The 25,530-nt window shown below is 42.7% G+C and overlaps 1 protein-coding gene across 4 annotated transcripts in view; it reads right to left on the bottom strand.

The window, feature by feature from the left end:
• Positions 1-5,732: 5,732 nt before the first annotated feature.
• Positions 5,733-25,530, bottom strand: part of LOC115130439 (enhancer of polycomb homolog 1-like) — a 77,792-nt gene continuing 57,994 nt past the window's right edge. For all 4 annotated transcript variants that reach the window (XM_065019558.1, XM_065019559.1, XM_065019557.1 and 1 more), the window contains 8 exons: positions 21,670-21,828; positions 20,869-20,958; positions 20,499-20,647; positions 14,345-14,763; positions 8,513-8,667; positions 8,147-8,282; positions 7,522-7,945; positions 5,733-7,285 (listed from right to left, as the gene is read on the bottom strand). In XM_065019558.1, the coding sequence (XP_064875630.1) occupies positions 7,213-7,285; positions 7,522-7,945; positions 8,147-8,282; positions 8,513-8,667; positions 14,345-14,763; positions 20,499-20,647; positions 20,869-20,958; positions 21,670-21,828 (1,605 nt within the window). In that variant the 3' untranslated portion in view covers positions 5,733-7,212. The remainder of the gene's footprint in view (positions 7,286-7,521; positions 7,946-8,146; positions 8,283-8,512; positions 8,668-14,344; positions 14,764-20,498; positions 20,648-20,868; positions 20,959-21,669; positions 21,829-25,530) is intronic.

Genomic DNA, 25,530 nt, shown 5'->3' with positions numbered 1-25,530 from the left:
CTAGTACAAAATGATTGGAAAATTGCTAATCTAATCATCCAGAAAGTATCAAGATGGAGAAACAATTTATTATTGCCTATTATACATGTGTCTCTGATTGTTCTTCCGAGGCCCCTACATACCACCTAACTTACCTCTATCTATCTCTCTATCCCCCTCTCTGTTTCTCTCACAAATGCACGCACTCGCACGCGCTCGCACCCTCGCACACACACACACACACACACACACACACACACACACACACACACACACACACACACACACACACACACACACACACACACACACACACACACACACACACACACACACAACCTACATACCTTACCTCATCCAGGACCTCTACACCAACCGGTGTCAGAGGAAGGCCCTAAAAATTGTCAAAGACCCCAGACACCCCGGTCATAGACTGTTCACTCTACTACCGCATGGCAAGCGGAGTGCCAAGTCTAGGACAAAAAGGCATCTCAGCAGTTTTTACCCCCAAGCCATCAGACTCCTGAACAGGTAATCAAATGGCTACCCGGACTATTTACATTGTGTGCCCCCAACCCCTCTTTTACACTGCTACTACTCTCTGTTTATCAAATATGCATAGTCACCTTAACCATACATTCATGTACATACTACCTCAATTGGCCTGACCAACCAGTGCTCCCGCACATTGGCTAACCGGGCTATCTGCATTGTGTCCCGCCACCAACCCCTCTTTTACGCTACTGCTACTCTCTGTTCATCATATATGCATAGTCACTTTAACCATATTTACATGTACATACCACCTCAATCAGCCTGGCTAACCGGTGTCTGTATGTAGCCTCGCTACTTTTATAGCCTCGTTACTGTTATTTTTCACTGTCTTTTTACTGTTGTTTTTATTTCTTTACTTACTTATTGTTCACCGAATACCTTTTTTATACTATTGGTTAGAGCCTGTAAGTAAGCATTTCACTGTAAGGTCTACTACACCTGTTGTGTTCGGCGCACGTGACAAATAAACTTTGATTTGATCATTCTGTCCTATGGTTTGTGTCCCCAGGGCAGCACAGACTGACTAATGTCCTGTGTCACTGCAGCCCATCTTCATCAGGTTCACATGACACTGAGAAAAATCAGTGGCTCACAAACGCACAAACACACGTGTGCATAAATACCCAGTTTAGATTCGAAAACATTTTCAGCTTGCAGATAAAACATCTATACACATACGGAAACACAAACATACATTACTGATTGAGCTCTCTTGCTGGAATAAACAGTACTAGAAAAATATCCAACAGTGAACACTCTTAGACCGGCCAATAAAAACCCAGTGTTCCTGTTAAAAACCCAATGTTACTGATAACTCTGTAAAAGGCTGCCATAAGTGTTTTCTCCTCTTGAGCAGAGTAACACTCATGGTACCAAGCAAAGAGAATGGCCTCTCTCTATATTGAGTGCAATTTTCTCTCGAGGATGGCACAAGCACAATAGCACCGGCTGGCTACTACATCTAGCCTGGCTGGCCCCAAACTCCTCACATGGAGGAGAATCAAGTTTGTTTCAGCCTAGCAAAGGTGAGTGGGTGTTGCAGAGTAGACATCCAGTGAAACGGAACATTTTAATACAGATTGATCTCACACCACAACTGTGTCCATGGTGACAACAGGGGAGAGTAGTTCTGGCTCTGAATTATTCTGTAGCTACGTAACAAGTGGCACCCGTTTCCCTATTGAGTGCACTCCTTTTGACCAGAGCCCTATGGACCCCGGTCAAAAGTAGTGCACTACAAAGGGAAAAGAGTGCCATTTTTGATATAACCACAGAATCATTCAGGGCCAAAACTACTCACCGCTCATACCGTTGGAACGCAGATTCTGTTTACCACGGCATCATGTTCACAGCTTCAAACAATGCACAATGCATGTCAAGGTGAAGACAGAACCAGCTTGAAATCAGACCGGAGTCTGACTACATCACCTCACTAGAATGAAATAGGATTTTATCCCAAATGGCACCCTATCCCCTTTATAGTGCATTACTTTTGACCAGGGTCCAAGAGTGTTTTATGTTCCTCCATCTCTCTCAGCATCTACCCTACTGAGACAGGAATCATAATTAATCCTTGAGTAACACGATCATGTTATACAGGAAAGGCTATCTCTCTCCAGATGTAAAATTAATTCTGAGTTAAAGAGGGACCACAGATGTTTCCATTGCATTGACAGGGAAGTCATATCATAGAGAGCACCATGGTATGAATCAATAACGTCCTGACTCCTTTTCAGACTACTCTCCACCTATTGGCCAGGGGGACAGAGAGAGGGGGCCGAGAGTGGGACAGCGAGGGGGTAGAGAGAAAGAGGAAAAGAGGGGGAGAAAAAGAGAGGGGTTAAACCTGCTTGGCCATCAGCCCTTCCAATCCCCTCCCTGATGAAGACATCTGATCCAGTGGTGGTAAACAGCTGGATCTTGTGTTGTCATTAGGGTTATTTTGGGCAACGCTTTACATTTTTTTTCCTATACTCTGAATGCTAAACCCATGCCAAGGAGAGAGGGAGAGAGAGAGTTTTATATTTAAGCTGTTTGCGTTGAAGAGTTAATGTAAAGCAGAGTAATTCTACCATGTGCTACATGGATGTATGTTCACAGCACAGCATTGTCATGGTGAATCTTCCCTGGGAGCAGTGTGTGTGTGTGTGTGTGTTGCTGGGAGGGTAGGTCATGTGTGGCTCAGTTGGTAGAGCATGGCGCTTGCAACATCAGAGTTGAGGGGTTCCATTCCCATGGGGGACTGGGGGGTTCTAAGAGCGGGAAAATGTTTGTGTGTGTGCTGTTTTTTTTTCTTCACACATGAGCGTGGAGCAGCCGAGCGCCCTGCATTGTGTTGGAGGTATGGCCTGTGTGCCAAATCGCACTCAAAACAGTGCACTATATAGGGGGTTACAGGTTACCATTTGGGACACTACGCAGTAAGTTCATCATTGATTCCACACAAGCGGAGCGGACCCCCTCAGCCCAGCCAAGGTAAGGTAATTCAGTCCCTCTTTAACCACCAATCAAGCTTTCTCATTACAATGTTTTTAGGGCACGTCCCAAATGGCACCCTATTCCCTACATAGTGCACTACTTTTGAACAGGCCTTGAGAGCAACTAATTGTCAGTGTGAACTGGAGCGACATGACACAACTTCCGAAAAAAGCTGAGCAGACAAAACGCAAACTGCAGAGGACATTTTACTTAATCAAAGGAGTTTGTCTGCCGTGAAGCATTTATTCATGTATACGGGTAAGTCTAACGTTAGCTTCATGTACATATATTATTCATATCTCATTTTGTTAGAAAGTTGTTTGCATTGCTAGTTAATGCCTACTGTTAGCTAGTTAACATTAGCTAGCTAGTTAAGTGGCTAAGTATCCAATCCAGCTAATGTTATAAATCGTATCTCATTTTGTCAGAAATCCATTTGTATTGCTAGTTAAAGGCTAGCTAGCCAACCTTAAACCTTGAAGACTTCTACTTAGACCACACTACCTTAACCATTCAGTTTTTCTCATGGCCTCATGTGAATACTTAGAGATTGGTGGGGGTAAGGCTTAATGGGCGTACTACAAAAAGAGCTAGAGAGCAAGTGTGGAATAACAAGTTGTCCTATTCAAATAAACAGAACTTTCACAAGTTTCCCCCAACTGCAGTGTATGATATACCATTTGAAGCTCTGAGTCCATCATTTTATAAAATGTACAAAAAAAAGCCCATTTATAAATGGTACACAAGACTGAATTGGGAAATGTAGTCACAAATGACATGTTAACAAAGACTTAAAAGTGAAGACATAATTGAGGCGCAGCGGTGGAGCGTTTTCTCCTTAAAAGCAATCGTGCCGCAAATAGAATTCGAATTCAGTCACCATGTGGATCACACCCAGTGGTGGAAAAAGTACTCAATTGTCATACTAAAAGTAAAGACGCCTTTATAGAAAATGAAGTGAAAGTCACCCAGTAAAATACTACTTAAGTAAAAGTTCTAAAGTATCAAAATTGTATATAATTGCTAAAAAAGTATCAAAAGTAAAAGTATCAAAAGTAAAAGTATAAATCTTGACCTCCCGGGTGGCGCAGTGGTCTAGGGCTGTGCCACCAGAGACTCTGGGTTTGCGCCCAGGCTCTGTAGCAGCCAGCTGTGACCGGGATGTCCATGGGGCGACGCACAATTGGCCGAGCGTCGTCCGGGTTAGGCCGGTAGGGATATCCTCGTCTCAAAGTGCACTAGCGACAGGTCACCAAGTGCACGGTGTTTCCTCCGACACATTGGTGCGGCTGGCTTTCAGGTTGGATGCGCACGAGCCGCACTGTGTTAAGAAGCAGTGTAGCTTGGTTGGGTAGTGTTTCGGTGGACATATGGCTTTCGACCTGCGTCTCTCCCGAGCCTGTACGGGAGTTGTAGTGATGAGACAAGATAGTAACTACTAACAATTGGATACCACAAAATTGGGGAGAAAAAGTAAAACTGATTTTTATTAACCAGACGGTACAATTGTCTTTTTTTTTTTACAGATGGGCACACTAAAAAATACATAATTTACAAACAAAGCATGTGGACACCTGTTCGTCTAACATCTCATTACAAAATCATGGGCATTAATATGGAGTTTGTCCCCCCTTTGCTGCTCCACTGTTCTGTGAAGGCTTTCTTCAAGATGTTGAGACTTTCTTCCATTCAGCCACCAGAGCATTAGTGAGGTCGGGCACTGATGTTGGGCGATTTGGCCTGGCTCACAGTTGATATTCCAATTCATCCCAAAGGTTTCGATGGGGTTGGGGTCAGGGCTCTGAGCAGGCCAGTCAAGTTCTTTCACACAGATCGATAGAACCCATTTCTGTATGTGTGCACAGGGGCATTGTCATGCTAAAGCAGGAAAGGGCTTTCCCCAAACGGTTGCCACGAAGTTCGAAGCACAGACTTGTCTAGAATGTCAATGTATGCTCTAGCCCAAACCATGAACAACAGCCCCAGACAATTATTCCTCATCCACCAAACTTTAGTTGGCACTACGCATTCGGGCAGGTAGTGTTCTCCTGGCATTCGCCAAACCCAGATTCATCCTTTGGTGAAGCTGATTCATCACTCCAGAAAACGCTTTTCCACTGCTCCAGAGTCCAATGGTGGCGAACTTTACACCACTCCAGCCGATGCTTGGCATCGCGCATCGTGTTCTTAGGCTGCTCGGCCATGGAAACCCAGCTCATGACAGTTATTGTGCTGAAGTTGCTTCCAGGGGCGTTTGGAACTTGGTCGTGAGTATTGCAGAGGACAGATGATTTTTACGAGCTAGAGCACTCGGCGGTCCCATTCTGTGAGCTTGTGTGGCTAACAACTTTGTGGCTGAGGCGTTGTTGCTCCTAGACGTTTCTACTTCACAATAACAGCACATACAGTCGACAGGGGTAGCTCTAGCAGGGCAGGAATTTGACAAACTGACTTGTCGGAAAAGTGACATCCTATGACGGTGCCACATCAGTAAGGCCATTCTACTGCCAATGTTCGTCTATGGAGATGGCATGGCTGTGTTCGATTTCATACACCTGAGAGCATCTCCAAACAATACTATTACTCCAATACACACACACAACACTGTATGACATGAGTAGTTTCAAAATGACAATTTTTTTATTCAGATGTAGATTTTTAGCTTACACACCCACACACGACCATGACATTCAACCAACAAAAGACAGCGAGCCACATAATCCACATAATGCCCTGGGCTTTATTGTCTGATTTTATCGTGAGAGTTCGGTCACTTTTTTTCACACAAAAATATATATTTTTTCAGCCTCCAGGTGGGACAAGAAAACTTCAAGGATAAATCCTGCCATTGGACTGGGTATTCAGATTGTGACGACACAGACAAGTACTACTAGCAGCACTGTCTTTGTGCCCTACTCTTCACAGAAGAGAACACATAGTTCCCCAAGGGAAGGCACCCGATACTTGTGGTTTTTGGCCTTGCATCCTTCTGGGGAGAAAAGAGAAACCCTTTCTCAATTAGCTAACCCCCTTCAAGATTTTTCTTGTCAGAAATTGGAATGATGATACACGTACAGCAATTTTAACTGTCATTCACCGCCCTTATAACCTATGCATGAACAATTAACAAAATAATGAAGTCTTTCAATACGAAGAAGCTTAATCATTTTTTACCACAAGAAAAATACAAAAATAACAATTCTGTTTACAAAATAAATGAATTGTGAGAGGGGGGAGAGATACCATTGCATGAAAACTAGGGACAAATTATACAAAAGCAGCATTAAATAGCAATCAAATCATTAGAAAAAAGAGAAATAGTGCTTTGAATCAGAAGCAGCAGGAAGAGACTTCATCCCTAGTTTTGTTACTTGTATTGGGATAACAATGTAAATGGAAGATACCGGGAAGAGATATAACCACACGGAGTAAAGTGAACCAAAGCCGACCTTCTCCTCTGGCTCCCCTCATCCCCAAAGAGTCTCTTTATGTCACTATTGAATTCCATATGATCCAAAGAAGTACAGGGACCCAAAAGGGGGAAAACCTGCTTTGTGTTCACAATATACAAAATACCCAGGAGTCCGTAGCTACCTAACATTTACTACAGCACAGGAACCAATGAAGGTACAGTGTACAAATAAACAAAATAAAAAAACTGTAAACACAGCACAATAAATAGATAACAGCAGGCTCTGCAACATGCAAGTGATGAAACGTCTTAATTTGAAACTTTCATCTATAGTTTATCGCTTTTTTCTTTTCATTCCCAAGTGCAAAACATCACAAATGAATAAGTTTCTGTATTCAAGTAACGTATATACAAGGGGGTATTACAAATATGTAGTTATAGTACAGATACTATTTTGCCATATTCATATTTTACAAGATGTCAATTTTTACTCATTAACGAATACAAAAACAAAACAAATATTAAAAAAGCATGAGATGAGAATTGCAACAATACATTCCCACAGTTGCCGTGGAAACGTGTCTGTCCGTACTACGTATGTAGTCCGTTATGTGTGTGGAGTCCCCCCTGCTGCCCTATTTGCATTCCCAATGCTACGGTGCACAGCACCTAAAGAGTGAACTCAGAGGGTAGCAGCAGACTCTAAGCAAATAACTGGTTGTGCAGCAGAGGGTTGGGTAGTGTTGGGGCTGCCTGTCATGGCAGCTAGCTGCACCACCACCACTATGCTACGTCACCTCCATGGCCACTGTGTTGTCAGTTATACTGTTTAGAGCTGGCTTGTCTTGATTGTGATTATCTCTGGAGGAGGAATACAAACAGTGTCAAACTTTTTGTTATAATACACAGCTCCCACTAGACACATGGCTTAGGCATGACATTAGGCAATCAAGACATGGCACCAGATTCAATATAAAGTACACTACTTTTGACCATTTCCCAAAGGGCTGTGGTGAAATGTAGTGCACTACAGAGAATAGGGTACCACTTGCGAGACATACATAGTACATCAGTCAGAGAATGTCAACTTATCTCACCTGGATCCTATGTCCATGGTAGAAGCCCCGGTGACATTGTTGGGCATCTGACAGTTGGTGTTGGCAGCCATCTTTAAGGCAGAGGAGGGCACGGCTCCCAGGGCCCTGGGTATGTGGCGTGTGGTGGTGCCGCCCAGGCTGGGGAGGGCAGGGGAGGAGGATGAGGGGGTAACGCTCAGACGGATGTTATTCGCGATCAGGACCTGAGTGGTGGTGGGGGAGGTGTTTGCAGCATTATTACCCAGGTGGGTGTGATGGGCATTGGGAGGGAATGTGAGAGAAGAGGCCGTGACAGGGGACGGAGAGGTAGAGGAGTGGTTGGACGAGGGCTGGAGGAAGGTGGGGGTTGATGGAGGAGGGGTGAGAGTCTGGTTGCTGTTAGGGTGGTGGGTGGTGCTGGCCAGGTGTAAGCTCTTGTACACTCCTGACAGAGATGGGGAAAGACAAAATACATTTACAAAAGATACATTGAACACTTCCTCAATTGAACACTTGCAATGACTGATAAGTGGTCGACTAAGTCACTCTGGATAAGAGCGTCTGCTAAAATTACTAACATTTAACTCCCCAGTCTCATTTATTTCATTTGCTATGAAGTGAACGACAGATCAGCGGTGCTGCTCACCTGAGCCTGGGAGGACCCCGTTGACTCCACTTCCCAGAACCCCCTCCTCCTTGAAGGCCATCAGCTGGTCCGTGGTCACCAGGGCAGAGGCAGCAAACTGGGCGCTGGCCGAGTCTAATGTCTTAGAGATTATACACTGGAGGGGAGGGAGGACAAAGAGACCAAGTCAGACATTCTACATACCATTGAAGAAATAAAATGCTCAAAAGGAATGATAGCAGTGTTTCCCCTAATATATTTTATGGAGGGGCTAGAGGGGGGCCTGCCATGCCTTTACAATGGTAGGGGAAACGCTGGGTGAAATACACACCAACAGGGCTATTTTGGAGCTTTGTGTGTGGTGTGTGTAAAGGAGTGGTGTCTGACCTGTGTGTTGGGTGGTGTTGCTGTGGATGTAGTAGTAGTAGAGGATGTGTCTGTGTTGGGCTGTGTCTGTTGCTGATGTTGAATCTGCTCCAGCTGCTGTTTCTGCATCAGGGCCAGCTGCTCCTGGTGCTGCTGGTACTGCTCTGCTGTGAACGCTACACAAATACAGGACAACAGTGTTATAACACACAAGGGTTATACACACAGCATAATGAAGAGTTGAGGTAATATGCAGATCCTATCTCTCTCCGCCAGTCATAGATAAAGCAAAGAAATACCTGCACAGTGCACACAGTAGGCTATATGCCACTCCCATATATACAAAACGTTTAGTCTTATCGCCTCCTTCAAGGCTGACTGACCTTGTAGCTTGTCATCTAGATCAACATTTAATATCTTCACCAAGCTGGTGTGAAGTACCAGTGGTCTGGCTTTGGCTCCAAGTGAGAGCAGGTCTGTGTGTGTGTCTTGCTGATTTCCACCTCTGGGCAGCCGAACGTTCTAGGCAGCTGAGCGTGTATACGGACCGGTAAAAAGTGTGTGACAATGAGTTTGTTTTGTGTCGCAATATATGCTGATATTCTGGCCAGAGTAAATAGCTGCATGTAACTCGTCAGCTAAGAAGAACATGAAATCACTCGACTGCCTGTTTGTACAAATATGTCAATAATGTATTTTGTGTAAAACATATAAATAGCTGCATTTAGCCTACTCCCCTCCTGAAGAACAAACATGAAATGGTGCTTATACTTACTGAGGCACGGAATGCAATAGTTCTAACAGTTTTGTGTAAAACATGAAGTTGGTAGGCCAACCCATTAACGAAGGCAATCAGAGGGGGGAGTGGCAGCGGAGCACTCCACACAGCTGGTACGTAGGCAGCGGAGTGGGCACTCTGCTACGGGGAAAAAAATGCTCAGAAATATCTATTTTTATCCTGGGAAAATTGGGATACAGAAACTATCGTAGCCACTCCATTATCTAAAATACATTCTCAATACACATCCTACACTTAACCAGCCGCTCTGCTTTGGGAGTAAATCTTTCCAGATTCCAGGTGGGGTTTGCTAATATCTAATCAGGTCACTATGTCAAAGCGTTTACTTGACTGAGTCCATACAAATACATCCTTCAGAACAATTGAGCCTGAAGATTGCTTTATCAGGAGAAAAAACAGGTTAGCTATGAACTACCTCCTATGGTCTAAGCAAAACAGGTGTCAAAGCCACTGAATTGCCAGAACATAACCTACGCGAACACAAATCCGCCTAGTGACATCAAAAACTGACAAGGTGAACATAAACACAGCAACGCTCACATGGCAAAAAATGCCTCCCCAAAATTGTAATGCAGTTTAATGCCTGGCCTAGCACAACACAAGGGGGTATGAAAAGAAAACACACATTTGAGCTTTCTGACATCAAACAGCATTCTAAAACGTACATTCCTGTGAGGTATATTCTGACCCTTAGACACTAACATGACTATCACGGTTAAACTCCAATCAAGCCAATATTCTAGCTTGAGACACTGCAGTATGCAGCAGACTCCCCCTCTACTCTATAGCCAATGACCCTGACACCCCAGCACCTCTTCTGAATCTATTTACACAACAACATTTATACAACACCTGAGCCAGGAGAACAGGAATGAATGTATTCTCAGGAATTAAATGTATTCTAATAAGGAAGCATTCATTGTATGAATTAGGGCTGTCCCCAACTTTAAAACACATCTGTTGACCAAGAGTAGTCTTGTCCTTTCAACCAAATGATTGGTAGATATTTTCAAGCATGCATTTTTCATATATAGACACATCTGTCAGCGTTTCCCCAAAGCTTGATGATTAGTTGATTATTTGAATGAGCTGTGTAGTGCTAGGGTAAAAAACACTTATTTCTGATGAAATAATTAAGACAAATGAGTTGAGGGAGCCAGAGATCAAGATAACCAGTAAAAATTAAAAACGTTGCGACCCTCCTCCTCCCCTTTGCAGATCTGAATTACTGAGAAGCGCCACAGCTCATTAGTGATGGGCAGTTAAAACTAAAAATCAGACAACCCCAGTTGGGCACATTTATACATAGGCCAGGTAGCCCAGGCCTAACTTCTAGCAGTGTTTTCCATTGGCATTTTCCACTTCATATTAACTTCTTATGGCTTGGGGGCGCTATTTTCACGTCCGGTTGAAAAGTGTGCCCAAAGAAAACTGCCTGCTACTCAGGCCCAGAAGCTAGGATACGCATAGTATTAGTAGATTTGGATAGAAAACACTGAAGTTTCTAAAACTGTTTGAATGATGTCTGAGTATAACAGAACTCATATGGCAGGCGAAAACCTGAGAAAAATCCAACCAGGAAGTGGAAAATCTGAGGTTTGCGGTTTTTCAAGTGATTGCCTATCCAATATACAGTGTACATTTGGTACGATTGCACTTCCTAATCTAATGCTTCCACTAGATGTCAAACAGTCTTCAGAACCTCGTCTGATGCTTCTACTGTGAAGGGGGAGCGAATAAGAGCTGTTTGAATCAGGGGTCTGGCAGAATGCCTTGAGTTTAGTCACGTGAGCTCCGTTCCTTTTAATTTCTAAAGACAAAGGAACATGGCGGATATTTCTTTGGCTGGATTGGGCTCTGAGCGCCGTACTCAGATTATGCTTTTTCCGCAAAGTAAAAAAAAATCTGACACAGCAGTTGCATTAAGGATAAGTCTTTCTTTAATTCTGTGAATAACACTTGTATATTTTATCAATGTTTATTATGATTATTTCTGCTAAATCACCGGATGTTTTGGAGTCAAAACATTACTGCACGTAACACGCCAATGTAAACAGATTTTTGGATATAAATATGCACATTATCGAACAAAACATACATGTATTGTGTAACATGAAGTCCTATGCGTGTCATCTGATGAAGATCAAAGGTTAGTGACTAATTTTCTCTCTATTTGTGCTTTTTGTGACTCCTGTCTTTGGCTGAAAAAATGGCAGGGTTTTTCCTGTGACTTGGTGGTGACCTAACAATCTTTTGTGGAGATTTCTGGATTAACGAGAATTTTATCTTTAAAATGGTGCCTAAAAATTTGATTTATGAGATTTCTGTTGATTTGTATTTGGCGCCCTGCAATTTCATTCATTCCGCTAATGAAACCCCAGTCCTAGACAGGTTAAATAATTTCTAACTTGTTAACAATTTCTGCTAGTTAGTTTTTGCTACCATGTGGGTGTTAATTCACCGGTTTCCATACGTTTCATTTTAAAACATTTATCTTACAAAGAAGTTGTTTAATCTAACTATTTATATGGAATTGTAGGAGTTTTTTAAAACAATTTCCCCCCCTAATCTTCACAGGAAAATGCCACGGGCACTATCTGATGTGTGGCGACATTTCACTGCAGCTAAGGTATAGGGAAAAGCTGTGTACATTTGCAAATACTGTGTCAAATCATATGTTTAGAACGCAACGAAGACGCAGAATCATCTGGCCTAGTGCATAAAGTCCCCTCAGTGCTCACAACAAGCAACCTCTGACATAAGTCCCTCCTCCTAATCAAGGTAAAAATGATGAATCAGACACCTTATCGATAGCAACAGCTCATGGTCCTCCTGGAATCAGAAGATTTTTTGACTCAATGGAGGAACGTAGTCAGAGAAATGCTGATGGATGTCTTGCTCGAGCTGTGTATGCAACAGGTTCACCTTTGATGCTCACAGGCAATGTGTATTGGAAGAGATATCACAATGTTCATCATCCAACATACACCCCTCCAACCAGACATACTCTATCTACTCATTTGCTGGATGCAGAGTTCAACAGAGTTCAAGTGAATGTCAAGCAAATCATAGAGAATGCAGACTGTATTGCAATCATCTCTGATGGGGAGTTGAATGTTTGTGGGCAAGGAATAATTAACTACATAATCTCCACCCCTCAACCAGTATTCTACAAGAGCATAGACTCAAGGGACAACAGACACGGACGGTCTCTACATTGCAGATAAGCTGAAGACAGTCAATGCCCTTGGACCACAGAAGGCACTTGCACTGCTGTGAACATGAAGGTTGCTTGGTCTAAAGTGGATGGAGTCCTACCCTCACATCACACCCATTGGCTCTGCTCCTCAAGGACATCATGGCACTGAAAACCATGGATACACTACAAGAGAGCCAAGGAAATGGTTAGGTATGTGAAGGGTCATCAAGTTAAAGCAGCAATCTACCCCACGAAGCAAAGTGAGAAGAATAAGAGCACTACATTGAAGCTGCCCAGCAACACCTGAGTTTCTTAGAAATGGCCATATCACAATCTGCCTATATGGACAGCCCCATCAAGAGGATCCTCCTGGATGATGTATTTTGGGAGAGTGGTAAGAAGCGAGAAACTCCTGAAACCCATAGCAGTAATCATTGCATGGATTGAGGGAGACAATGCCATCCTGTCTGATGTTCATACTCTGCTTGCAGATGTAACAGAAGAAATCTGTACTGCCCTGCCCACTTCACTGTTGCGCCAAGCAGAGGAAACTGTAGTTCTGAAACACATCAAAAAGCATGAAGACTTCTGCCTGAAGCCCATACACGCCACAGCATACATGTTGCACGCCAAGTATGCTGGCAAGAGCATCCTGTCTGGTGCAGCTAAATACAAATATATTGTATGTCACAATCATTATAATTTTTAAATTTAAAAAAAAAAAAGTGTTTCCCCCCCAGGCTTGGGCTCATATATAGGCCTATGCGTATGCACAAACTCCAACATGCCTATGGATGTTTGGAATTAAATCAATCAATTTATGAAGTGATGTCCATTTTGTTGCGTTAGGCTTCGAAACATCCCCAAAAATCATGTTATACTCAGTTACAACCTGTTGAACTTCTCTTTCTTCAAATTGATCAATCAGTGCATTTTAAAGTTAGATGTGATTTTCGATTGCATGTGCATTGATGTCAGTGGTTAGCGGGAAATATAGAGCCCTGAGAACCAGGCCATTAGCGAATTGATGGTCTTTAGCGATTTGCGTATTCCCAACACAACCAGAGTGCACAAAAGGAGATTACGGTCATGACTCATGACCGCTGGTGCTGTGACAGTAATAAGGTCGCCGCAACAGCCCTACGGTCACAGCAACAGACATGCACGCACGCACGTGTACACACACGGTCAATGAAAATATGGCAGCTCACAATTCAAGTCATGGGAAATTTTACAATTACACCCCTCACCACACACACTCAAAACCTGCTGAATTCAGATTTTTCCCACTAAACCTTCATAGCTCTTCCAGAACAGAAAAACTATTCAAGAGATTATGATCGTGTAACAAGGTCAAAACAAAACAACCACCTCCTTTACCTGCCTGACAAACTCTTTACAATCTCTAAAGATAATTTCTAAAAAGAGAATGCATATCCTGCATAACATCGACATAGTGCCCTAATGCAAGAGGGTGGAATGCGGTACCCCTTTCCCCTTATTGTGCACATTTTTTTTTACCAAAGTCGTATGGGCCCTGGGTCAAAAGCATCTCAGAGTAGGAGCGCTAATCTAGGATCAGGTTCTCTCTACTATTCGTTATATTTAAAAGTCAAAACAGAATGTCAGAAACATACCCCATCACAGGGCTGGAGTCAATCCCATTTACATTCAGGAATCAGAAGCAAATTAGCATGCACCGCTAGGCCTATACCTGCATTGCGTAAAGCAAAGTAGTGAGTGACAGAAACAAAGTACTCAGTACTCTCAAGCAGGCTACCTGATGCCTGAATACTAGCATAAACCTCCTTAGGTAGGGATGAGTGTTCCAGCACAGGACAGTGGACTAACTCACCGATGACGGGGGTAGCTCCAGGGCCAGTGCAGGGTCGGGTGTTAACTCCACTCCCAAGGAGCTTGCTATGTCCCGAGGATGTAGTCTGGTTAAATCCTCTATAGCGTGAGATGTCGCCTCCACCCAGGGGGTGATGGGATAGTGTCCGCGGCCTAAAGTGCCTCCAGCGGCACGACTTAATGTTCAAAAGAATCTCACTGAGGTCCACAGATGACGACAAAGAGGGGATGGAGGAGGGGTGGTGGTTGTTGGAAGTATTGGTTCGGTCCGAGGTATTGGCGTCTGAGGTACTGGCTGGCTCTACGTTGCGGAGAGGAGAGCTTGTGGAAGATGAGTCTTGAAGTGGTTCGGTTTCGGGGTCCGAGTCCAGGCTGTGGAAAATGCTGTCCAGGTCTGTGTGTGCTCTGTCCAGTAACAGCCTGAAACATAATCAGAAAGACGCTCTTTACAAATCACAGTACCGTCAATTTTGCTGCCTACTAAGCGACCCCCATTGACAGGTTAACAAATGGTTAAACTAGTTCCAGTAAAATTATGCGACAGCCCCAAAAAACTACGCATGGGTACAAGGAATGAACATTTTTCATAACTAGCTTAAAAAAAATGTGACAATAGCAAGTCTGTCTTCTCATTATTAAACATGCAACTAAACTACTGTTATGAAGTAGACAATGTAATACATTGCATTTCCGACAGAGTGGGAAAACCGTGTTCTAAAAAAGACGCACCTGGTGCAAGCAGGTTCATGTGACAGAGATAAACATCTCCGTTAGAAACTTAGTGGGGAAATCTGAACATGCAAGAGAAAGATAGGAAATCTAAACATGCAAGAACTAGGATAGGTTGTTAAAATGATAACAATTGTGCCTTTGGCTTCAGGACAATGAAAGGAAGTTTATGAAAACCAGTAGAACAGGAGAGTAATGCTAAGAAGCTTTTCGGTTGCTAGCTTAGCCATTGTTCGCTGCTGCATGCTGCTCCTCTGTCTCTCCCTCTGCAGCAGCCAGTGTTGCAAATTTAGCGACATTGTTGCAATATTTAGAGTTTTCAGACCCCTCCAACAACTTTTCATTGTAGGAGGCTAGCATCAAATTCAGCTACTTTTCAGGCTGCCTTTGGAGAGTTTTGACAGAGGATTTCTATGCTTTTGAAAACATTTAGCGAGTTTCCCCACTCAATGCTGCAAACGAGAGTGGGAAAAGCTGTCTATGAAACAGATGTCACAGCAACGGCACACACACGGGTAAAGAAGCACAAGCTGAGGGGCTGTGTGCCAGGTGAGGGGACCGCAGTTGGACTTCAGCAAGGCAAATTGGTGCTGTGGCATCATCGGGGCAACGGCAAAACGTCATTTAGTGATTATCTGAAAAATAGTCTGCAACACTGGCTGCTACAGTCTGCGTCCCTTAGTAATGTGTCTCCGCTCTGGTTTGCTCGTAGAGACCAGGTGTTCAAACTTTCACTCAGGTCCCCCTCCAGCAACAGGGAACATATCACGCATGCGCGGACACCACATCTATTTCTATAGGCACAAGTACTGTTAATGAACAACACCCCTCTTGTTGGTGGAGAGTCATGTCTAATGTGTATTCATGTGATATTTAAGCGACGCAAACATAAAAAATCTATGGGTTAAAAAACTTAGCTAAAAACGTTATCTGACATGGGCCAGTTGATCTGGACATTTCTGACAAGTTATAAATAGCTCGCTAAGGTGTGCACTGACTGACATGGCAAGAGAAACTGATTATGGTCTACCCAATTTCAAAATTGCACCTTGTGCATCCTACTATTACAACTTTCAAGAGTAAGTTGAAAGCCGGACTGAGTTTCTTAAAAAATATATATACTCTACATGGCTAAAAGTATGCTACACGGCTCAAAGTATGCTACAGCATACAATGACATTCTAGATGATTCTGTGCTTCCAACTTTGTGGCAGTTTGTGGAAGGCCCTTTCCTGTTTCAGCATGACAATGTCATCGTGCACAAAGCGAGGTCTACGTAGAAATGGTTTGTCGAGATCAGTATGGAAGAACTTGACTGGCCTGCACAGAGCCCTGATCTCAAACCCATCGAACACCTTTGGGATGAATTGGAATGCCGACTGGGAGTCAGGCCTGATCACCCAACATCAGTGCCCGACCTCACTAATGCTCATGGCTGAATGGAAGCAAGTCCCTGCATGTTCCAACATCTAGTGGAAAGCCTTCCCAGAAGAGTAGATGCTATTACAGCAGCAAAAGGGGGACCAATTCCATATTAACGCCCATGATTTTGGAATGAGATGTTCGGCGAGGAATAGGATACTTTTGGTCATGTAGTGTATTTTTTGTCTGGAGGAGTAGCAATGTATCCATCTAATTGTTTCTGGCACTGAGCAAATTTCAGGTCTGAGCACAAACGTGAGCTTGTGAAAATTCTGTGCAACTTCCAACGCACATTTACTATGATCACTGTGGCTATACCCACTTCAAGTTACAGTTTTAACCGTGGCCATGTAGGCTACTGTGGCTATTTCATCATAATGTAGGCCTACCATCAAAAACTCTGGAGAAAATGAATCCCATAACATAGTAACATGGAAATAGCTGTTCTGTCATTCAACCTATAGTAGCAGCCAATGTGTGGTTTTCAATGTAGGCTTTCCATCAGACTTTTGAATAAAAAAAGAACATATACCTCCACTTGTGCTTCAGAAAAGGGGACAACTGAATAGGTTGTGTTTGATGCAAGAAACCACTTAAAAATAAACCACATTACTCCCATACCATTATTAGAGAATCAGAAATTATACTACCCTCTCCCTATTGGCTACTTAGCTTATTCAAGCCCGTCTCAAAATACAACACTGACCCATATAAAAATAAATAAAGCTCTTTACCTGACTTGCGTTTCAAAGATGTCTAGAAAGGTACACATTTTGTGCTTTCTTGGGAAATCACTTACTCCCCTATAGCCAACTATAAATTACCTGGCTAATAACTCACTAACTAGCAAAGGATATGAACAAAATGTGCACAAATGGCTACACGCAGCACACGCTTTAACCTCAAAACAGGAGCATCTACTCATGTCGTAAACAGTCCAGTTCAGAGTAAATGGCAAAGATCCACATATGGCAATGGTATATAAGCATATTCTCCAACTGCAGGTTGTTCATGCCGCAAAGGTCTGTGTAGAATCCAACTCCGATCCGTTCTGCCGACAACAAAATCTCTTGCATAGTTTGTTTTGTTTCAGTATGTTGCATTGAAAGTGGCTAATATTGCATGGATTCGATCACAATTGCCACAGTAAAGGGAAGTGTTGACAGTGTTAACAGAGAAAACTCTAGAACACTGGTCACCAACCTTTTGAGTCAAGATCACGGATTCCAACAAAGCCGAGAACTACCGCTCAAGTTTTTAAGCAGCAACAAAAAATCTAAGCCTATGCAACATTATTAACCAATTAAAAACAGTACTTTAGCAGAGGTTTTTGAGGTAAGCTTTTGGCCCAATACATTACCACTGCATATAGGCTTTGCTTGAATTGCCCTGCCAATGCATTGCTGTTTGGAACATAAAAATATATATACAGTAGCAGTCACACACCTACTAATTCAAGGGTTTTTATAGATTTTCTCTGTTTCCTACATTGTAGAATAGTGAAGACATCAAAACTTTTAAAAAACCCACATGGAATCATGTAGTACCCAAAACCAAAAAAGTTAAATAATTCTAAATATATTTTAGATTCTTCAAAGTAGCCACCACCCTTAGCCTTGATGACAGCTTTGCACACTCTTGGCATTCTCTCAACCAGGTTCACCTGGAATGCTTTTTCAACTGTGTTGAATGAGTTACCACATATGCTGAGCACTTGTTGGTTGCTTGTCCTTCACTCTGTGGTCCAACATCCAAAACCATCTCAATTGGGTGATTGTGTCTCAAAGACACGGTGGTTGGAACCAAAGGACAGTTTTCCACCGGTCTAATGTCCATTGCTCTTGTTCCATGACCCAAGCAAGTCTCTTATTATTATTAGTGGCCTTTAGTAGTGGTTTCTTTGAAGCAATTCAACCATGAAGGCCTGATTCACACCGTCTCCTCTGAACAGTTAATGTTGAGATGTGTGTTACTTGAACTATGTGAAGAATTTATTTGGGCTGCAATCTGAGGAGCAGTTAACTAATGAACTTATCCTCTGCAGAAGAGGTAACTGTGTCTTCCTTTCCTGTGGCGGTCTTAATGAGTCAGTTTCGTTACTTTGAAGAAGCTCAATTATATTTAGATATGTTTAACACTTTTTTGGTTACTAGATGATTCCATGTGTGTTATTTCATAGTTTTGACACCGTTGCTATATTTATACAATATAGAAAATAGTAAAAATGAAGAAAAACCCTGGAATGAGTAAACCTTTGACTGGTACTGTACACATTTCAACATTTGAGTTAGGCTATATGATCACACCAGTAATAGATCCGTTGTTGTATTACATGTCGCACAGCTGAGTATACATTTCTAAAAAAAAATGTATTTGTCACATGCGCCGAAAACAAACAGGCGTAGACTTTAGCGTGAAATGCTTACTTACAAGCCCTTAACCAACAATGCACTTTTAAAGAAAACAGAGTTAAGAATATATTTACTAAATAAACTAAAGTAAAACATGTAAAAAATAAAAAAGTTACAAAATATCAATGATGAGGCTACATACAGGGGTACCGGCTAGTCAAGGTAATATTTTTTTTTTTTTTAAGCCATTTTTAAATGGCTTTAATTTTACTGGGCTGATGGTGCCTGCATCTGATGGTCGGTCTCAGTGGAGGGAGAGAGCAGCAGACTGATGGTGGTGGATCCCCTCAGTTTGGGAACCACTCCACTAGACACTAAGCCATTAGTTGACGTTAAACGCAAGTCACTTTCTAACTATAAACTCATTGTACATTTTTTGGAACGTGACACTGTTCCGGTTTTATGAGTGACCAGATGTTAAATTCTGACACCTACAGTATTTAATTAAACGAAATAACGCAAATCAACCTATAAACATGTATTTTTGGCGGCTAACTGTTAACATACCCTAAATCACTTTATTGATAAGACTGATGCGGCACCCTATTCCCTACATAGTGCATTACTTTTGAGAAAGGACCATTGGTGGAAAGTAGGTTGCCATTTGGTCAAAAGTAGTACACTGTATAGGGAATAGTGTTAGATTTGGGATGCAGTTATAGACTCATCTTCCTAAAACACAAGACGGTAAGTTCTGGATATATATTCAGAACCCCAGGCAGGTGGTATAAGTGTGATTACATTTTGCAGCTGTAATTGCATATCACACTATGAGGGTACTATAGTTCTAGCCTTCCTCAAAGACCTGATAGTTGATTCCAATATCTCTCGTGTGGGCACGCGCGAGAAACAGTCGCAGGCTAAACGTAATCTCCTAAACCAGAGGTTCCGAAATCAAGGGAGGGTAATAATAATTGTAAAAATACATTTAAAAACGATTGAAAAAAAAAACAATCTAAAACGACGCATTAAACCACGATGGTTTAGGCTAGAAACAAGCATTAAAAAAACAGAGGAAGATTCAACTGATGCACATCGGAATACCTCTAAAATTCAGAAGCCGAGCTACACATTTGGATTATTGGACTTTGCTTGGAAAGTAATCTTATACAATGTGTGACTGTCGCCGTCAATTGTTCAAATCACTTTCTGTACCAGATAATACGTATAGTTACAAAGAAGGTTCATGTAAATGACCATAAAACATTTGATAGCGGAATAATGTTCGAGGAAATAGGGTCCAGATTTTAATTTCTTTATCCATGTATATTATTATCATCATCATAATTAAATCGAAAAAGTGTAATGAGTCTTGTTAAATTACATAGAATAGCAGCAAATGTGTTTCAAACAACAATTTTGTCAAACGTGAGTTGGGAACTCCCTGTCCTAAACGCCATCAAGCACAGAAATAGGATCCTGTCAAACGAACGGCTACTATACCAGGCTAGTAGAGCCACAAGGTGAGATTTGGATGTGTCCCAAATGGAATCCTATTACCTTTAGACCTGAGGCCAAAAGTACAGCATTACATATGGAATAGGGTGCCATCTAGGACACAAATTAGGGAGCAATAAGGGCGCCTGAACTCACCTGCCCCCTCTGCCCGTGCGCCGCCGTGCCAACCCTACGCAGCGCCGGGGCACCGTTAGAGACGTGAGACAGTAGCGGAAACGAGGGTCCCCCAAACCGCCCTCCGACGGGCTGACCCATGGCCAGTTACCACTCTGGTCCAGGCGAGACTGAGACAGGGAGAGAGAGGAGAGCGAGAGAAGATAGTTCGAGACAAAGGAGGAAAGCTCCGTCAGAAAGGCATTGGTGTGGCCAGCAGAATGTGGAAGATAAAAAAGCAGCAGGACCAGTGGCAACCCTGGCTGTGTGTGGCTGGCCGTCCGAGAGAGCGCCGTAAGGGCTATAAATAGAGCAGTTGAGTCACAGGAGGGCAGGCAGCTACTCTACTCACAGCATAGTACTGACAGCCGGCCTTCCTCCGGAACACAAAGCAGCCATCTGGGTCATTCTCCTCCTCTGCCTCCGAGGAACCTGAATGGATCTAAACATAAACGCAGAGGGGGAATGGGTGAGTTACATTAAGAGGCAGAGACCATAAGAACAACGTGGCTGGCTACCTAGACAACAGCCACGATTGTGATCATGTCCCCAACTACTGCTACTTCTACTACTTCTACTACTAGATATTCTACTAGATCTACTACTACCACTAGTTCTTCTACCACTACTAGTTCTTCTACCACTACTAGTTCTTCTACCACTACTAGTTCTTCTAGTTCTAGTTCTTCTACCACTACTAGTTCTACTAGTTCTTGTTTACCACTACTAGCTCTTCTTCCACCATTACTAGTTATACTACACATACTAGTTCTTCTTCTGCCACTACTAGTTCTTCTTCTGCCACTACTAGTTCTTCTTCTACCACTACTAGTTCTTCTTCTACCACTACTAGTTCTTCTTCTACCACTACTAGTTCTTCTTCTACCACTACTAGTTCTTCTTCTACCACTACTAGTTCTTCTTCTACTAGTTCTTCTTCTACCACTACTAGTTCTACAACTACAGCTACTACTACTAGTGCAGCAGCTACTACTACCACCAAATACAGACCGATACTTAACACCATCACCTTCACTACCATCATCTATGCCCTAAATGGCATCCCATTTCGTAAACAGCAAATCAATAAGGTATATGGAGCCATTTAGGACGCATCACTCATCGCCACCAGCAGTGTTATTTATGAGTTCACCTGGGAAAAGGGTTCGTCGTCAGAGCTGGGGAAGTCGTACTGGTTGAGGTCCTTGGGGTTGAACACAGAGGGGCCAGAGTGTTGGGGTGCAGAGAGAGGAGGAACCTTAGGCTTCTTCTCGTACTTCCTCTTCATTCGGACCACTTCAGTTTTCTCTGGCTGGAAGAATATAGAAGACTAATTAATGGTCCATTTACTTCACGAGCAACAGAAATGTGTCTGAGCCCTGTAGAATTTCTTATGGAGGTGGTGCTGTGATGGGGAGAACCATTTAGAAACAGAAGTGTAGTGAGTTAAGACTCATTGATATGCAGATGGTGGGCGAGGCATGTGCCATATCCTTCTGCCCAGACAGATGGTGCCTCTCCCTGACCAGACCCACCCACACACACACCACTGCTGAGGGTTAGTGAACTGAACTCCCCTTCAACCCAAGGCCCCAGGGGGAAAAGGGAGGGAGAAATGCTACAATACGGGGGAGCAGGGTGTGTCATAAGTCAAAACAATGGAAGGAACGAAAGCAAAGTGACAGCAGGGTTTGGACTTGGAGTGTGGAGGGTCAGCGTTACATCAACGGATGAGGGTGGTAGAGAAACAATAGAGTCGCTCATCACCCAGTGATAAGTAGTAGGGATGCACATTTTTCAATTTCAAGATGATTCGATATGTACCTTGGGGCTGGGCAATATATTGAATTATTTCCAAAATGTCTGTATCGCATGAAGCAAGTATTTTTTATAAGCGTTTACATCCTCTTGTTCTCATGTTGTCTTTTTGATATCTTCTCCTTCTAATCTTCAGTGCTGTGTGCACCTTCCCTTTTACACACACACAAAGCCCCTACCCCTGTGACTCACAAAAACAAAGCGGAGATTAATTCTTCCTCTGACAAGTGGTTTCAAATTAGCTATTTGCATTCGAGGTTTGGTCCAACAGTCTCGGTCATATGGAAAGTGGAATACGTTGATACATTATTTTACTGTAATAGAGAAGTTAACTTTTCTAACAATACCATGTCTCAACTCCTCAAATTGCACGCAGAGCAAATGCTACAAAAACAGGAAACGGAAGCATCAATGAACATTGATTATGGAAACGTAATGCTTAGTTTGTCTCGTGCGGCATTGCGGAACGACGTACCGATAGCAGCATTTTAGCCATGAGGAATGCTTTTCCAACAGTCTTCAAGGAGTTCCCACATATGCTGAGCACTACTTGGCTGCTTTTCCTTCACAATGCGGTCCAACTCATCCCAAACCATCTCAATTGGGTTGAGGTTGGGTGATTCTGGAGGCCAGGTCATCTGATGCAGTACCATCACTCTCTTGGTCAAATAGCCCTTACACAGCCTGGAGATGTGTTTTGGGTCATTGTCCTGTTGAAAAACAAATGATAGTCCCACTAAGCGCAAACCAGATGGGATGGCATATTACTGCAGAATGGCGTGGTAGCCATGCTGGTTAAGAGTGCCCTGAATTGATGAGATCCTGAGGCCCATTGTCGTGCCATTTATCCGCCGCCAACACCTCATGTTTCAGCATGTTATGGTCGCAAGGCTCTGTACACAATTCCTGGAAGCTGAAAATGTCCCAGTTCTTTCATGGCCTACATACTCAGACATGTCACCCATCAAGCATGTTTGGGATGCTCTGGATTGACGTGTACAACAGCGTCCAGTTCCTGACAATATCCAGTAACTTTGCACAGCCGTTTAAGAGTGGGATAACATTCCACCGGCCACAATCAACTCTATGCAAAGGAGAGGTGCCATGCTGCAAGTGGCAAATGGTGGTCACAGCAGATACTGACTGGTATTCTGAGCCAAACCCCTACCTCTGATGTTAAGATAACTGTGACCAACAGATGCATATCTGCATTCCCAGTCATATGAAATTCATAGATTAGGGCCTAATTTATGCGTTTCAATTGACTGATTTCCTTGTATGAAATAAGGCAAATGTCAGAAATCTGACATGGTTGCGTTTATGTTTTTGTTCAGAATAGTAAAGCTGTTACTGAAGATGCCATAACGCTTTTCAGTCTCCTTATCAATACAACAGCTATGGGAACATCTGCATCTTGAAGGCCTAAAATTAACACGGCCACCTCCGGGTCAATTTTGGCATTGGCAGGTAAGATGTCTATTTCACCAGCCACGCTGTCGGGTGGTCAGGGCTCCACCGTGTGAGTAATTCACTTGCATTTGTGAATAAAAGTAGTCAAGTATGACCACATTTACAGTTGAAGTCAGAAGTTTACATACACCTCAGCCAAATACATTTACTCAGTTTATCACAATTCCTGACATTTAATCCTGGTAAAAATTCCTTATCTTGGGTCAGTTAGGATCACCACTATTTTAAGAATGTGAAATGTCAGAATAAAAGTAGAGAATGATTTCAGCTTTATTTCTTTCATCACATTCCCAGTGGGTCAGAAGTGTACGTACACTCAATTAGTACTTAGTAGCATTGCCTTTAAATGATTTAACTTCGGTCAAACGTTTCAGGTAGACCTTCCACAAGCTAACCACAATAAGTTGGGTGAATTTTGGCCCATTCCTACTGACAGAGCTGGTGTAACAGTCTGGTTTGTAAGGCCTCCTTGCTCGCACATGCTTTTTCAGTTCTGCCCACACATTTTCTATGGGATTAGATCAGGGCTTTGTGATGGCCACACCAATACCTTGGTTTTGTTGTCATTAACCTGTTAAGCCTACCCCCTACTTTTTTGATCATTCTGTTAAAAATCGCGCAACATTTCAGCGTCCTGCTACTCATGCCAGGAATATAGTATATGCATATGATTAGTATGTGTGGATAGAAAACACTCAGACGTTTATAAAACTGGTTAAATCACGGCTGTGACTATAACAGAACGTGCGTTTCATCGAAAAGCGCAAGAAAAACTGATCACTGAAAAATATATCAATACGCCACTTGCATGTATTGCCTATTAGAAAGCAAATTAGATGGGGCTGAGATTGCAAGTCCTACAGCTTCCACACGATGTCGCCAGTCTTGTCAATTGCCTGCGCTTTGTTTCTTGGTCAAACGAGTAAGAGAGAGCCCATTCCTTCCGTTCTCCGACAGGATGTTTTGGAGTACAAATTTCTGAACATGATTTCAAGACGTGGAGCTATTGAATACACATCGCCCCGTGATCAATTTGATAGATTATTAACGTTTACTAATACCTAAAGTTGCATTACAAAAGTATTTCGAAGTGTTTGGTGAAAGTTTATCGTCGACTTTAATTTTTAAAAATGACGTTGCGTTTTAAAACGCTGTTTTTCCTTGATCACACACTTCATAGATCATAGATATTTAGGGTATATATGGACCGATTTAATCTAAAAAAAAGACCCAATAGTGATGTTTATGGGACATCTAGGAGTGCCAACAAAGATCGTCAAAGGTAATGAATGTTTTATATTTTATTTCTCCGTTTTGTGTAGCGCCGGCCATGCTAATTATTTTGTTTACGTCCCCTTCAGGTATTTCGGGGTGTTGCATGCTATCAGATAATAGCTTCTCATGCTTTCGCCGAAAAGCATTTGAAAAATCTGACTTGTTGGCTGGATTCACAACGAGTGTAGCTTTAATTCAGTACCCTGCATGTGTGTTTTAATGAACGTTTGAGTTTTAACGAGTGCTATTAGCATTTAGCGTAGCGCATTTGCATTTCCAGATGGCTAGATGGGACGCGTGCGTGTCGGGTGCGCTTAAGAAGTTAAGCCATTTTGACACAACTTTGGAAGTATGCTTGGGGTCATTGTCCATTTGGAAGACCCAAGCTTTAACTTTAACTGATGTCTTGAGATGTTGCTTCAATATATCCACATACTTTTCCTTCCTCGTC

The sequence above is a fragment of the Oncorhynchus nerka genome, linkage group LG6 (genome assembly GCF_034236695.1).
Source record: "Oncorhynchus nerka isolate Pitt River linkage group LG6, Oner_Uvic_2.0, whole genome shotgun sequence".
NCBI lineage: Eukaryota > Metazoa > Chordata > Actinopteri > Salmoniformes > Salmonidae > Oncorhynchus > Oncorhynchus nerka.
This window is presented reverse-complemented; position numbering and strand designations above follow the sequence as displayed.